The sequence below is a fragment of the Egretta garzetta genome, unplaced genomic scaffold, assembly GCF_000687185.1.
Source record: "Egretta garzetta isolate BGI_Z169 unplaced genomic scaffold, ASM68718v1 scaffold97, whole genome shotgun sequence".
In the NCBI taxonomy this organism is placed as follows: domain Eukaryota; kingdom Metazoa; phylum Chordata; class Aves; order Pelecaniformes; family Ardeidae; genus Egretta; species Egretta garzetta.
Window position 1 is genome coordinate 391,187 of NW_009260135.1, and position 13,383 is coordinate 404,569.

Genomic DNA, 13,383 nt, shown 5'->3' on the forward strand with positions numbered 1-13,383 from the left:
ATTTTAAATTTTTTAAAAAAAAAAAAAAAAAAAAAAAGGAAAATTAGAAAAAAACCAGAGAAAAAGAGAAGTATGAATGCAATGTTTGCTTCCTTCCTCTCCTGCTGAGCTGAGGGGGCTTTCCCCCATTGCAAGCATGGAGGCAGCGGACTGATGCCCAGGCAAGATCAACTTCTTATTGCTGATGCAGTGTGGAAAGTTGTATGCCATCAAGAGAGAGAGACTGCGAAGTCAAAATGTGGTAAATAGATTTTATTTACTTTGCCAGAGAGCTGGAGAGAAAACCAAATCCTGATTTTCACCCTCTAATATTATATACCCTTTTTTCTCCTTCGTAAAGCATTCCACTTACTTTCCCATGCTTCTTTTTTCCCATGGGAAAATGAATCTTGTATCTAGCAGTAAACTAAAAATTATACTTAATAAATTTTTACCCTGTGTAACTTCATGACGTTTGTGATTATTCTCCTGCAAAAAGCTTTCACAATGAAAATTAGAGATGCTTCTTCAAGGGTTAATTTGGGAAATTCCAAGACACTTCCTGATCACTGAAAAATGTTGCTGGGTTTTTCAAAGCGTACTGTAATTGTGGCAGTTTTAATAAACTCTGGTCATGATAACCATTCATCTTTGGCATTATTTCCAAGGAATCATAAACAACCAAATGTACCGTCTCATAGACCCAAGAAAGAATAGCTGTAGGTTCTTATAATCAAGCCATAATACGCTCATCGCTTGACATTTTAGCCTGACTACCAAGCCTGGAATTTTTAGGACTGGAAATCAGACCGTTTTTTTTTTTTTAAAGGATAGAAGTGTAAATTATGGTGGTGTGGGGAAAAGCTTAGAGTGTATTTTTATAATACTTTAAAATGCCCAGTGGTCCTAATATTTCAAGTGCTGTGCTGTCAAGCTGAAAAACAGTAGCCAGGTCTCACCTTAGATGTGTAATTTACAATAAGCATGATAACCTGTAAAGCATTTAGCACCGCAGAAGTGGAAATGCACAAAGCTGTATGTGGTGGAATTACAATACTAAACTGAAGTGTGTCTGTGGGATCAAAACATTAGATTGCCTGCAGAATTGCTTGTTTTCACTGCATCGCCCCATGGAGGTAATGTGTAACATAAATTAAAACAATAGTGGGGTTAGGTGACTTCTTTTTTTTTACAGAAAATAGTATGCAGTCATAAAATGAGCAGCAGTGTATTTATCGGTCTGGGAAGGGGAAGCAGGTGAAGAATGTCATCAAGTCTCTAAAAACAACTTTCAGATCAGGTTTTAAGTTTTTCTTGATGTTTTCAGGTTCTTAAAAACTGGAGTTGCTCAGATCATTCCTGAGAAAGCCTTGCAATTCACTTTTAAGACTCTGGAAAAGTTAAAAAATACTTCTTGGTAGTTATGATCACTGGGCACCACACAAGGCTCCTGAGACAATTCTGGTGCTCCCATTATGAAATACGAAGTGAGTGGGCAGGTATTGCGTGGCAGGGTCTTGGCAACACTTTGCTTACATACACATTTATTAATCCTCCTGGTTCCTTGAAGCACAGTGATCAAGTTTCCAACCTGCAGTTATTAAAAGAGAAGAACCAAACCTGAAAAGGACAGATTAGTTCACTGAGTCTAATTGGAAAAGCATTTCATTAGAACGGGTCAAAAACCTAGTCAAAGAGGTCTGGCAATCATGGTATAATGGTACATTAGGGAGTGCTTCTCACTAAGTATGGTCTACCCGTTCCTTAATTAAAATGAAAATGATTTAAACTGCTATTACTTTCCTCTGCTGTTTGTTTAACATAGTTAATAAAGGTATCTAATTGTTGGAAAATTGACAAGGTCCGCTCATAAAAGATTGCTCTCAAAAATAATAGCTGAGGTCTGAAAATTTGGGGCTTTTTAATGACATCTTTAGAAATCCTTTGTCATTTGAATGCACCAAGATAGCTCCTGCTTTCATGAGATCCCTTTTCCTTGTTGCTGGACTAAGTTCCAAATGGGAAAAAGTGACTTTGCTGGAGCTCCTTTGAAGCAGACTCCAACAGCTAATTAGACATGCTTCAAAAAATACCTTAACAGGTAGGCTTGTTAGACAAGGAATTACTCTACTGAGGGAAGAGTGAAAAAACAGAGGCTAGTCTTGGGAGTAATTTGAAAAATTGCTGCACAGAAATCTTTGGCAAGTATTAAAAATGTGTGCAGGAGCTGGGGGCTGACAGGAGGCAGTGTTGAGAATAGATTCCATAAAATCTCTGCTTGCTACAGTTATCAGGAGCTGTTTGCTGGAATGTATTTTCCTTTTATTGCAGGGTCAGAGGATTACAGAAGTAAATTCACCGGGAAGTGTTTCATGGACCTTGTCTGTCCTGAGAAGTGTCGCTGCGAGGGAACAATTGTAGACTGCTCTAACCAAAAACTCACCCGCTTACCTAGTCACCTTCCTGAATATACCACTGATCTGTAAGTGCTGGCTCTCCAAGATGTGCTCAGCAGGGCATGTTGGTTTTCCTAGTTTTTAAAGGCTATAAAAGGGACTCAGACCTATTCAAGGCACCTTCTACTTTAATCCCTGTGTGAAAAAGGGGAAGTTAATTTTATTTCAAAGGAGCACCACAGCTCTCTTATTTCCTTAGCATTCATGCCAACTGTGGGGATGAGAAGGGAGCCATGGCCCTGTGTATCAGCTGCCTGTGGGTGTCTTCTTGAAGTGTTGACCCATTATGTGGCCCAAGCTGTATGGTTCCTTTCCATTCTACCTTTGAGTCCTTTGTCTTTGTATCTGGTCATTTTTATTTAAGAAATGGATTTACCCTTTGGGGTTAAATCTGTGATCAGGAACTCATTCCGTCTTAGCAGTTGCCTGCTACTTGGGTGAAATGGCTTTCACTAAAGCTAATGTATTGTTAAGCTATAAGTGATTTTATGAAATTTATTTACTTTTAGAGATTCTTAGGAATTGTAAACATAATATACTGCTAAATAGAGTGGAGAAAATGTGTTTATTACTTAATCACTTAAGAATCTTGGGGTTTTGCTGTATTAGTAGCCCCTTCAAACACATTTTTGTGTGTGTGTTAGTATCCTATTTATTGTACTTAAGGTATTCTGTTTAAACCCCCATAAAAGTTGTTGGTCTGAAGTTAAGATAGAAAAAAAGAGAGACATCCAGAAACACAGCAAAGTGTCTACATAGAAAAATGGAACTACATGTAATCAGAGAAAGAATTTTGCATCCCAAGCCTGCCAAGACAGTGGCCTTTGCATTAATTTTGAAGACCAGTAGACTCTGATGGGAAAGGACCTGAAATCAGGTCCCTTCTGTTTACAAGAACCACATCTCCAATCGCATGTCTTCTGTAGCAGAATGCGTGAGGGAGGTTTAGTCACGCAAACAAGGCTTTTTAATGGTTAAGGTTAATAATCCCTTATCCTGTGCATTGGAAAAAGGCGGCAGCGTTCTGACACTGTCCTTTGACATTACACTCTTAAAGGCATCCTAAGCTTTTGCTATAGATAGACTTCTATGCTCCCCTTCCTTCAAAGCTAAACTCCTTTCACTTTTAGGAGTCTGAGAGAGAAGGCAGGTAGTGTCTTGCTTAACAAAGGTCATAGTTCGCTGTGTGGCAGCCCCGTATGTCACAGAGATACATCTACAGACATCTGTGAAGTATTAAATGTCTTTTTGTTTGTTCCTATCAGGCGTTTGAATGACAATGATATTTCTGTTTTGGAAGCTATCGGACTCTTCAAGAAATTGCCCAACCTCAGAAAAATGTAAGTTTGAGTCACTTGCATGTTAGAATATATGCTGCCTTGGATTATCAGGGATGAGGAAGGAATAATTTTTTTATAGTTTAGTACTGCAGTAGCAGAAATCGCTTTTTTAATGTGAATTTAAGGAAACTGAATGAGTTCCCTGTTAGATGGACAGGCCCAGTTAAACCACAGTGACAGATGAAGAGCCCTTGGCTGACATCTCAATATTCTTTAGGCTGTATGTCTTAAAGTCTTCAACTCATGGAGACTGAAGGGATTTCTGTCCCAGAATTTATTCAGATGTATGTTTATTGTTAGAGACGGCTACAAAGTTTAGCATTTTGGTTGTGTCTTTTGAATGTATTGTGTGAATCCAACTCATGTGATTGTTTCAAATAGTCAAAGGAAAATACATTACAAGGTATAGATTATAAGGCAACTTCCTTTGATCATTGTTGGTTTATAGAGGAGAATCAATTAGCTAATTTAGAGATCATTCAAATACATCTGTATGCTTCTCTTAACAGCCTGAGTTGTGGCATTGTACAATGTATATATTTAACAAGAGCTGTGTTTTTGAAAGAGGATAATATGCTAGATACCTCCTGATAGACTCTAGATGGATCTTTCTGAAGTTACTTAAAGTTTTAAACCTATGGCTCCATTGCTAAAGTCTCATCTAACTGTTTACTTCTGGTAAGATTTTATTGCTAGAGTCAAGGTAATTTAGGGAAACCAACCAACCAGGCTTTCTGTTCTGCGTTCATTTCACGTGGTTTCTGACATCTGGAGCTTCCCAGCCATTTGAGTCCATGTAAGATCTCGGGGCTTTGGAGACAACTGTAGTGGGATTCTTCTGTCAGTTTTATTTCTGCAAGAGTTTCAGATGCAGCAATGCAGGTTTGGGAGTGGGGGTTTAGTGTTTGTGCAAGTACAGGCCACCAGACTTGGGGAATCAATCATATACATTATTCTGGTATTTTATGAATGATCCATAAGTTGTACTACAGTGCACTTAGAAAAAGTTGTTGACATTGTAGAAGTGCACTGTTGTCTATGCAAGCAGGTAGTAAATGGGAATGAAAAATGCACTGTATATATAAAAGTATATACAAACAGGAAAGCATCTGTCCTCATCAAACCCTCAGGATTTATGTTTTGAAAACTGGAGAGGTGTGATAGCTGGAATCATTTCTTTCATTTAATTTAAAACTTACCGTAGGCAAGTCATATTGCTGTCCTTCCTTTTCCCATCAGTCACTGAGGTGGGAGGGATGCCTCAACAGGGCTGTACTGTTATGCGTAAATGCAGCATGAAACAATTATGAGAGATTTTTTTTTTAAGGGTTTGTTTCCTGTGAAACAAAAAAATCTTTCTGCTCTGTTCTTGGCAGGCAATGAGAACTGAGGTGTACCGTTGCAGTTCAAATGGATGGCAAAAAGAAGTAGTTGTGCGCTGCACCTCATTAAAAGTGTCTCTCATTGATTTTTTCAGTGGCAGCCTCCAAGCAGAGGCCCTTTAGGTATTCTTTGTAGTTGAGCTACTTTCTTGTGTTCTACCTGATGTTGTAAAGAAGTATCTCAATTGGAGTAAAGGGATTTTCTGAAAAGGGTCGTTTTTCATACAAGCAGAGCAACGTTTCAACCATAACCATACTCAATAGCTTGATCCTTACAAAGTCGGATTAGACTTCTTTTTCCCGATTCTCCTAGTTCCATTTTGTGAAGGGAAGGGGTTACCAGGAAAAAAACAAAGAAGCAAACAAACACCCCTTTTCTTCTATGTTATTATTTGGCCTTTACTAAGTGTCCTTCTGCTAATAATAGGGCTCTTTCCATCATGCACAAAGGGAAGTGTAAGGAAATACCAGTGGATGCGATTGCCATTGCTGCTAATGGTCCTAATGCACACTCTGTGTGTGTGGCAGGAGTCTGATGCATGTGCTGCTCATTAAGTCTTACTGCTGCTATTAAATTAAGGAGCAAGAATATTGATCAACCCCCCATTTATCAGTGTATATAAGGGACAAAAATTTTTACTGTTATTTGATTGGCAGTATTGACTCTGTCTCATCATATTCTTTGTTCAAGTATTAAAGGAAAACAGCAGGTGGAGGAATCTCTCTGGAAATTGTGTTGCTTCCTAGGCTTAGGAAAACATTTCAGAGCTTGGCAGTGGCAGGCCATTAACCTAAATCGCCTTTTTTTCTTTTTTTCTTTATTTAATCTTTGTAATTCTCTTTCTTCTTTAATGAATCTGAGTATCTAGAATCAGGATATCTGAATGGGCATTTGGATGATTGCCCTCTGATTGTCCCGCACCTCAGTTTCAGACTAGTGACAGGTCTGCGTCAAGGAAATTTGCAAAGAAACTACTTTAAAAGTGCCTCGGTTCCACAGTGACTAGTAAAGCTCCAGCATAATTCCAGAGGAAGAGGAATTAGCTCTTCCTTCCTCTCGATGGGTGTTTCATCTTGGTGCAGCCTCATCTTAGATTATGCTTAAGCGTAGCTTTGGTTTAGAACATAAACACTCTGAGGCGGTCTGTAAATTGGACTTTAAGGAGGATTCAGATTTTACTTGCGTTCTAAGTGTACGCTCACATTTGTTCTTTTGTTACTCAAGCTCCATCAGTTGTCCATGTCTGTACGTGTGTTGTTGCATGTCACAGTCTCTTGGGTTTTCTAATGGGATTCCAAAGGGAAGTAATCATTAAATTGGCATTGACATATTAGGGTTCGTCCAGTGTGTATATGCAAAAATAGTCTTTGGTTATATATTCACATAATACTTTTCAGTTGAACTCTTGTCCCAATCCCTTGGCTAGGTTCCTCATCTCCTGATTCAGTGCAGTTTCTATTCTCACCATGTTTTGCCTCAGTGTAAGGCCAGTGTCCTGTCCCTCTTCTCTCTCCCTCTTTAGCCGCTGACAAACCTCCTACTCTTCCCACTCAGGCTCCCTTCCTAGCCCTCATGCACAGTTACTCCAGTGCATTGCCTTGAGCTGGTTTTACAGCTTTCAGAGACCTCTCTGGGGTCCCCTCTCTACCCAGCCAAGGACATTACTACTTAATTCTGTCTGGAAGTGGTGGAGTAGATTCTGGGATAGAGATGTGCCCAGTCCCAAACTTTGCACAGTCTGTAGCTCTGTGTCCTGCACTGTTTTGAGAGACACAGGAAGATGTCATCTGAAGAAGAATCTGAAGTGAAAAAAACCTCTGGAAAATTAGCTCCTAAAATTCAAATTTAAAAAAAAAAAATAAAAAATTGAGTGTTCTGAGCTTTTCCCCAAAAGATTATCAGAGTTTTGAGATATAAGGAGAATGGTATTTTGGTTAGCTTTATTTCCTGGAATAGGTGAACTTCCTTCTTTTGTTTATAAAAAGAAAAATAAAACTAAAAATTATCTACCTCTAAACATGAAAAGAACATATGACAGTTCATTCTGTTACATCGTCCCAATGTTACAAAGTAAACATAAAAATAAAAGGGAAGTGTCAGACCACCTTTGCAAAAGGTGATGCTGCCTTTCCCACCTCCGATATATAATTAGCTTTTGGGTTATAATTTGTCTGTAAACATTCCTCCTAAGCTGAATTTTATTGTATCATGCATCAACCCGGGATTTAATATATTTTAATGCAAAATAAAATTGAATTCTTGATATAGAAATGTAAAGGTCACAGATCCATGATGCAAAGTTTTGCCACATTTTATTTTGGAATTAAATTGCTAAGATTAGTCTGTTGGTTCTTAAAAGGTTAACATGTCTGTGTATGCCTTTTAAAAAAAAAAAAAACCCAACACCAACTTAAATAATTAGCTTCAAAATCCCATATACATAATGCTATTTTCATAACCTAAATTTTAATCCATCTTTATGTCTTATGCTTTTTACAGTAGAATAAAAAGGTTGATATAGATTCCTGTAGACAGATTTAACCCGATCCAGAAGTAATTTACTGGGTTCTCCAGTGTGTTTTGCAAAATGCCTTGAACTCTGTGTTGTTTTCATTGCATTCTTACCATATTACCTCACCTGATCTTGCAAGTGTAAATGTATGAGTTGTCTCTGAAAGCTAAAGTCACATTGCAGTGACTTCCAGGCTCCAAGAGCTGTGGTGCTAGTATTTTGCCGGGTGGCCAGAAAAGAGCAATATGAATCTGCTTGAAGTGCAGGAGAAATACAAGGGTGCATTTCTGAGCACTGTAACAGTGGGAGCAGCTCCATGACTTGGGTTTTTGGGGGTATCCTACCCCTGTGAGATAGAAAGGTTCCAGGACCTGCTACCCTCCAGCCCTGGGAGATACAAGCTTCTGCCTTTCACAGAGGAGTATGTTGCCAGTGGGAGATCTTCTCACTTAACACAGAACGGTATCACATCAGGCAGGGATGAGGGGCAACACTACCATTCACAGAGGTAAGGTTTTGACTTGTGGAACGGAGCAGTTCTTTGCTCACAGCAACTACCAAATTCAGCATGAATCAGACACTGGAGATGCCATGACTCCCTGGATCTACCTCAAATTCTTAATCAGTGAAAAAACCCTCCAGTGCTTGGGGACTCCTATGGCAGTGGGAGCCTGGAGGGGTCTTCTGGCCATGGCAGACAGGTTCAAGCTCCAAAACCCCCTGGGTACCTAACTCAGTGGGAGCAAGGAGATATGCTTGCTTGCTGAAATGGGATGCTGACCCATAGGGAGAGGCTGCAGCTCCTACATGTCAGCTCCAGAGCCTGCCAGCTCCCCAGCGCCTACAGGAAATTAGTGGGACTGGCCATGCTCTCTGTGCAGAGAAAAAAAATGGCAATGAGCTCACATTCAAAATTAAAAGGTGAACTGCCATACTTCATGCACTGCTGGGGAGAAAGGGGACTGACCTCTTGGAGAACAAGAACAATAAAAAATACCTCAAAACCTGAAAAGGACATCTGACAGTTCATTCTGTTAAGTCTTGCCAAAGTTGCAGAGTGAACATAAAATATGGTCTTATAATAGGAAGTGTCAGGCTATCTTGGCAATAGCTGATACTGCCAACCCCACCTCTAGCATATAATTACCTTTGGAGGCTTAATTTGTCTATAAATATTTCTCCTACACTGAATTGTATGGATTGTCAACCCAGGATTTAACACATTTTACATGCCAGAATAAAGTTGAATCATAATAAAGTTTGCAGACTAGAAGTCAGTTTAAAAACCAGAATCTTAGGTTTCTTGGGGAGGTAAAAGTAGTTTCTGTCCTTGAAGAAACAGCTGTTACCTGCTGTTCTTCCTCCTAAGAATAAACTTTGCCATGGCAATTGAGGTTGCAGTCATTTGTCACTGGTTATACAGAAATGGACTTTATTTTCTGCAAATGATGTTGTAGAGAGTGTTGTGCTACCTGACATTTGAGCTCATCATGTGCCGCCCTTTTTTCCAGTGAAGCCCTCAGTCTGCTCTGCTGAATGACTGCAGGAGTGTCACTGGGTGTACTTTACTGTCAGTCTGTAGTATTTTAAGACTTTCAGTGCCATCCTGCTTCTGAGAACAGCTCACTCCATAGAAGCCAGCCAGACTGTCGGTAAAAGCTGTAAGATCTTCTCTTCCAGGAGAATGCAACAGTATTGGGGTTTTCCTCCTAACATATACTTAAAAACTCCAAACACATCGCCAACAGACAGAAATATTCTGGGGAAACCCCCACCCAGGACAGTCTGTTTGTAGAATAAAACCGCAAGGTGCAAGGTGAGACCAAGCAGAGCCTTTGCAGTTGGGTTGTGCTCTGGTGGTTCTTGTGGGAAGGTGTGTCGGTAACGCAGCGGTGAATAGCATGCTGGAATGTTGAAATTGACCCAGCAGGTACAGCAGGATGAATGGTTCTGTTAAGTCTGAATAGAATCCAGCTTGCTCTGTGTTGGTTATACGATCAACAGAAATAATCTTATTATAAACTGTAGCCATAAAGTAAATAAAATCTGACTGAAAATTGAGCTGTGTGAACAATGTCACCTTGATAGCTCCTTAGATCTGTTCATTTCCTATTCACAAGCCCACGTAAAGTAAATCCAGGCTTTCTGAAAATGTCTTTTGACCTCTTGCCCAAAACAGAAGTCTGGATATAGGATTATACTTTATCACGGGGGTAAATCAGGGAGTCCTGATGGAAACAGTAACCTTTCTTGAGTGACCAGGTTGACTACATGTTCCCATTTGGGTCCTGCCAGAGGGTATAGGTATCTTGGCAAATACTCATTTTCTTTTCCACTCTCTTCTGGTATTTCAAGCACGATTATTTATAGAAGCTTAGCACTGCAAGAGTATGGGGCTTTTCTATAATGGGTGTTTGCAGTAAAGTCTGTCAGAGGTTCTTTTCTGATTAAAAAACCCCACCTTGTCAAGTGCTATGATCATATATGAAAGATTATTTTAGTCTTGGGATTCACTGCTTTCATTTTTCAAGGTTTGTATCAGCTGCTTATTTTTGCTGGTCATTCTAGACTGAAAAGTATGTAATTTCTTATGTATATTATTCTAGTAGGTCAGACGTTAAGGAGGATACTTTTTCTTTTTGAGTGAATAAGTGCTGTCATCTACCATTTTTTTGTTGTTGCATTCTGATATGGGAAGCTTTAATTCAGGAGGACAAATAAAGAAATCCAGGTTGGCAGAACATCTGCTTTGATAGTCCTCCAAACGGAATTGCAGGGCAGTGTCGTCTTTATTTATTATTGTAAAGCTTGTCTTTTCTCTGCCTTGCAACTTTTATTTCACCATAGCATTTAATTCTGGATTTTCAAATCTTTCGCATGGGTAAAGTATATATAATTGGCTGCTTCTGAAACTGCTAGCATATTTTTGGATAATTTTGTGTTGTTGAAATGATCAGGCATTATTAACTCAAATGAGTGAAGTTCCCTATCTACAGAAATTCTTTGGCAGCAATTAAAGTTCAGATGGTTTGGGTTGTATAAAGATGCCAATTCCTTTGCAAATTATGGCCAGCCTTTTTTTCCAATATTTGCTCTTTTTTGCCTTGAGTATTTAATAATCTATTAAAATTGCACCCTTTTTTAAATATATGTGACTTTTATGTATCTTTTAGATACATCTTATATGTATCTTTTAGATGGTAAAAACTACCTAATAAAACTTTGTAACTACAAGTACAGGTCAGTTTGCAATCTATGAATTGAAAGTCAAAGTCTTTGTGTATTATAGTAACTCATCCTCCCTTCCCACTACAAACGTTTAGGTATTTATTCAGTTATTTTTGTGCAAATATGCATCATGGCATGATCTTTACCAGGAAAGGGTTCATTGGGAGCAATTAGTTATGCCAGCATTCAAAAGAGATGCTGAGCTATAAACATTTCCACTAGAGAAATAGCTGAGCCCCAAAATTAAATGCATATGTCAGAATATCCTTCCTTGACTTGCTTTGACACTGAACATAAACTCTTCATGTGAGTGTTAGCACAAAGTACTAAACTTCTGGAAAGCAAAATCTGCATGTAAGTATTTCTATATGTTTTTATGTTATTTTTGGCTGATTGCTGCCATACTCCTTTCTGATCACAGAATGCACAAGAGGTGATGGGCCACATGCTGTAGGGCCCACTATCTGACAGTTGTTCAGCAGACATAAACCAGCGTACTCAAGTTTCCCACATGAAACATATCTCCAAGACTCAACTTTTTTTTTTTATTAAGTGATGACTTCTGCAAAGAGCAAGACCCACATTATTTCTATCTGAGGCCAAGCTGTCCTGTTGCCATGTCTTCTGTCAACTTTTATCCCAACAAGATTGCCTGTTCTTCTGAGCAGAGTAGCCCAGGTGTTAATCTGATACCTTGTCATTTGTTTTATATCACCTGGAATTGGATTTCAAAACTATTACTCATGCTGCGTGTGTACTGGGATCATTTCTGGAATAATGTGCTATTCAGTATGAGTAATAGTGTTGGAATTTGACATCATCTTGGGAGCAAGAGCATATCTTTTACTTTCTCTTTTTTTGTTGTAGACAGTAAAACAAAGAACACTGTTTCCTGTCATAAACCTAAACAAATAGGATTATTCATCATAATCTATGCAGGGCATCATAGGAGATGCCTGAAGCACTGAGGCCTAAGGTTTTAATGTGCTTAAGGCCTTTTGTATAAATGTTTTAAATAATTAAATGCCATCTATTTTTATGCATCTCTAATGTCATTTTATCATTCAGAAGTTTTCTATTCACTGGGTTTTTCACAAGTATGAAATATTCAAAAGATTAATTTTGCATTTCATCAGAACTTCATTTGACTTTGTAGATTGACATTTTCCAGTGTTGATCTATAAGCAAACATCTTGAGACTGTATAGGCAGAGTAAATATTTAGAAAATAATGCTGTATATTGCAGTAGCTGTGAATTGAGAATTAAATGATACTCATTTCAAGTGGCAGTGTTAAATTTAAGTGTCTGGGAGTTCTTGAGTGCACGTATTAAAATTTGTGTCAGACACATGCAGTCACACAGTTTTGTGTGTCCTGGTACACTAAATACAAGTGGTCCATATGTCTATGTGTGGTACCTATTTCAGTGGTAGTAACATCAACTGATTCTTGCCAGATGAGCACTCAGTCCCAAGCACGGTCCATTACTTCAGGCAGAAATCAGACGTTGGAAGCCCCCACTTATATATCCCTGAGGCCCTTATAAGCAAGAATGATGTGAGGTGTAAGAGCTGGTGATTTAATTAATTTAAATACTCCTGATATATCTGATATAATTGTGGTTTTGATGAGTGAAGGGGAGCTCTTTGTAAGTACAGTAGGTATACTTTTGAAGTTGATTGACTGTCTCTCTGGATAGTGATTAAAAGGCATGTATTCTTCCTATCTTCCTCCTTCCAGTGTGATGACATAGGTTTGCAATAAAATGCTAAAAATTTTCTTTCTGTGACTTGTGTTCTTCCAGAAATCTAAGCAACAATAAGATCAAGGAGATCCGAGAAGGCACATTTGATGGAGCTTCAGGAGTGCAGGAACTGATTCTGACAGAGAATCAATTGGAATCAGTGCATGGACGAATGTTTAGAGGCCTCACAGGGCTGAAGACATTGTAAGTGCAAAGACCTGTCTTTCTCTGTTCCTCTGTAAGTTGAGTGGGAGTGCTCAAGTTCAGCAATGCCTGCTAAAATACCTGTTACTAGACAACAAGCTCTAAAGCGGGGTCTTGTATCACTGTCATGAACTCTTCAATATATTTCTAATCCTGGGCGGGTTTGAGATTTATCAGATTTTCAAGAATTTCTGGAGTAACATGATGGTGAACCTGTCATGGGTCAAATTTGGGCACTTTTAATCATTTAATACTTCTGTTATTTTGTTATTTCCTGTGGAAACAAGGCACATAGGAACATGTTTGCTATCTATTAGCCCATCCTCCCACTCCGCCTCCACCCAAATTGGAATTGTTGGTCTGCTTAAAACAAACCTCAGAGTAGGCTTGGAGCCTAAAAGATTATGAATATCCTACAAACTATATGAAATCAGTAGGTAGGGTGAGAAGAAAGACTCAAGTTATTGCTGTCACCAAAACAGGAATAGCTAAGCAACTTTAAGGCAGGCATAACCAAACTGTTGTGGGTCCTGCTGA

The 13,383-nt window shown here is 38.8% G+C and overlaps 1 protein-coding gene across 1 annotated transcript in view; it reads left to right on the forward strand.

Annotated features, from left to right (window-relative positions):
* The window catches only part of SLIT3 (slit guidance ligand 3), a gene marked incomplete at its 5' end in the record, with an annotated part of 500,013 nt that overhangs the window by 375,030 nt on the left and 111,600 nt on the right, over positions 1-13,383 (forward strand). Inside the window, 3 exons of the mRNA XM_009641607.2 lie at positions 2,311-2,461; positions 3,701-3,775; positions 12,703-12,846. Of these exons, the coding sequence (XP_009639902.1) occupies positions 2,311-2,461; positions 3,701-3,775; positions 12,703-12,846 (370 nt within the window). The remainder of the gene's footprint in view (positions 1-2,310; positions 2,462-3,700; positions 3,776-12,702; positions 12,847-13,383) is intronic.